The 2,121-nt window shown below is 29.6% G+C and overlaps 1 protein-coding gene across 1 annotated transcript; it reads right to left on the bottom strand.

Annotated features, from left to right (window-relative positions):
• LOC107616444 lies at nt 1-1,856 on the bottom strand. Its single transcript, XM_016318402.1, has 5 exons — nt 1,757-1,856; nt 1,390-1,486; nt 1,252-1,305; nt 295-421; nt 1-216 (listed from the first exon to the last, which is right to left on the bottom strand). Exons 1-5 carry the CDS (start codon nt 1,854-1,856, stop codon nt 1-3), a joined length of 594 nt encoding a protein of 197 aa, XP_016173888.1.

Here is a 2,121-nt window from a genome sequence, read left to right as displayed (position 1 = left end):
TTACATAACTACATTGCTTTTTATGAAAAGATTGCACAAATAAGTCCAATTAGAGTCGTACTTGTCAACCACATTATTCACGTCTTTATTACAGCCATCGCAGAAGTATGTATCCACATTAACTTCTGCCTTCATGCTGCAAACACAGGATTTATACCACCAACTTGGAACGGGTTCAACATCAAGAATAATGGCCAGAACAACATAAAATCTAACCTACATAAGAACAGTTTAAAAGTCAAAAAATAAATAATGGACCTAACATCAAAAAGTAATTTTTTATAAGGTACTCACATCCATAGCCACACGTAACTCCTTTATTATCTTCGTCTCAGTGGAATATAAAACTTCATCTTCAGCAACATACGCTAGTTTGTCAGAAAGCACAGACAGGTACTGCAAAGTTTCTCTACAGTACACGCTATTTACCAATCACAATGTCATAAAAATACAGTCAATATGCACAACCATAAATAATTCACATTGTTGATACAATACCTTTTTCAAAGCATCACAACCTCATAAACATCTAGATTTATCAGGAGTCTAGTATCATACATAATATTCTGTAAAATATTGATACTTATGTACAACAATCATTGCTCAAATAAGTTGTAGAATTATACATGACAAAAAAATTACCGAATGAAAAATAACCAAAAGTGTACTTAAATTAAAAAAAAAAACAACTATCATCTATTGTAAACATAATTAATTAATATAAAAATTATTTCAGCAATGAGCTATAAAAGTAAAAAAGTATTTATTGCAAATATAAAATAATAAAAAGTATTATACAATAGCAAAAATATAGTTTGAAATTATATATTGATTAATTAATTGTTGAGTAATTTAACACAGAATTTACAATCAAAAGAAATAAAAAACTGGTGATACAATTTATCTACGTGCATATAATAATACTTTTTATCACTTCAAATTTTAATTTCTAGAATGCGAACCATTTGCCGGAATTATTATTACTGTTTCTATAATTTCACTTGTAATTTCACATGATAGAAAGTATTAAAGCACAAAACATTTATAATTTTATTACCACTATATGTAATATCACACCATAAAATTTAAAAACTAAAAAATACTAGTTGAATCACATCTCAGTAATTAATAAAGATAGCTACAATAAGATATAACCATTTAATAGTGATCAAATCCTCACATACCTCGAAAAGTCTTTACTCTTGCAAATTGAAAAATAACTACCGGTAGCTGCTGCTCACTCGCTGCTACAAAACCTTGATCCAGTCCACCATCTTTCCAAGAACAGCAACATTAAGCTTTAAGCTGCAGAGAAAATGCAATTTAGAAAATAAAAAATTACTTATATAAACATATTAAGTGTTGAGTAAGGGCATCGAAAAAACGCACCTGTCATTCTCAATATGAATGACCAACATGTCAATAAGTTTGTCATCCTCCGCATATTTCCTCTCACCCTCTATACCGGTCATAACTCCAGCAATGTCTAAAATAAATATCAAATAAAAAATTGTGCACAAATCACCCGGATTAGTGATATTTTGTCATAAAAATAAAAGAAAAATCAACTTATATACTTGCTATGAACCATACACTTACCAACCAAAAAAGGATGTTGAGGAGAATATCCTATAATTTTCCTAAGGGGCCAACTTAATACCATATAACGGTATTGCATCACAGAAAGAGAGTAAGACAGTAGTCCTTGCTTGAAAAAACAATAAAAAATGATGTGATGTTGTGCAGTACAACCCACAGTTATTGCTAATTCCAAAGTATGCAAAAACATACACAACTCCCTTCGATATCAATGATTCGAACACAGATATCAGATCCTTACCTACAGAAGCATGCATAGTTGTTTCCTATTTTTTCACAAAGTAAAATATTTTATTATGTTAGGTACCAGACAAATGACACAGCAAAATATAGAGATAAAAAATTAGAAATTTGTATAAAATATGGAAACAATTGAATAACTTTCTTTGAGAATTACAACTTCTCTCTATCACAAGGAGACTACAATAACACTCTCTCTTGACAAAAGGAGAACACACTTCTCTCTATATATATAGAAGAAAACTACTCAAAGAAATATTATGTTATTCTATCTGGATGACT

This window comes from Arachis ipaensis, chromosome B09, assembly GCF_000816755.2.
Source record: "Arachis ipaensis cultivar K30076 chromosome B09, Araip1.1, whole genome shotgun sequence".
In the NCBI taxonomy this organism is placed as follows: domain Eukaryota; kingdom Viridiplantae; phylum Streptophyta; class Magnoliopsida; order Fabales; family Fabaceae; genus Arachis; species Arachis ipaensis.
The sequence above is the reverse complement of the archived record's forward strand: the minus strand, read 5'-3'. Positions and strand labels throughout refer to the sequence as shown.

Coding starts and splice junctions, on each gene's coding strand:
- LOC107616444 (XM_016318402.1), bottom strand. CDS start 1,856: ATGCATGCTTCTGTAGGTAAGGATCTGATATCTGTGTTCGAATCATTG. Junction 1,487..1,756: donor CTTTGGAATTAGCAATAACT/GTGGGTTGTACT, acceptor TATTTATTTTAG/ACATTGCTGGAGTTATGACC. Junction 217..294: donor AGTTACGTGTGGCTATGGAT/GTGAGTACCTTA, acceptor GTTCTTATGTAG/GTTAGATTTTATGTTGTTCT.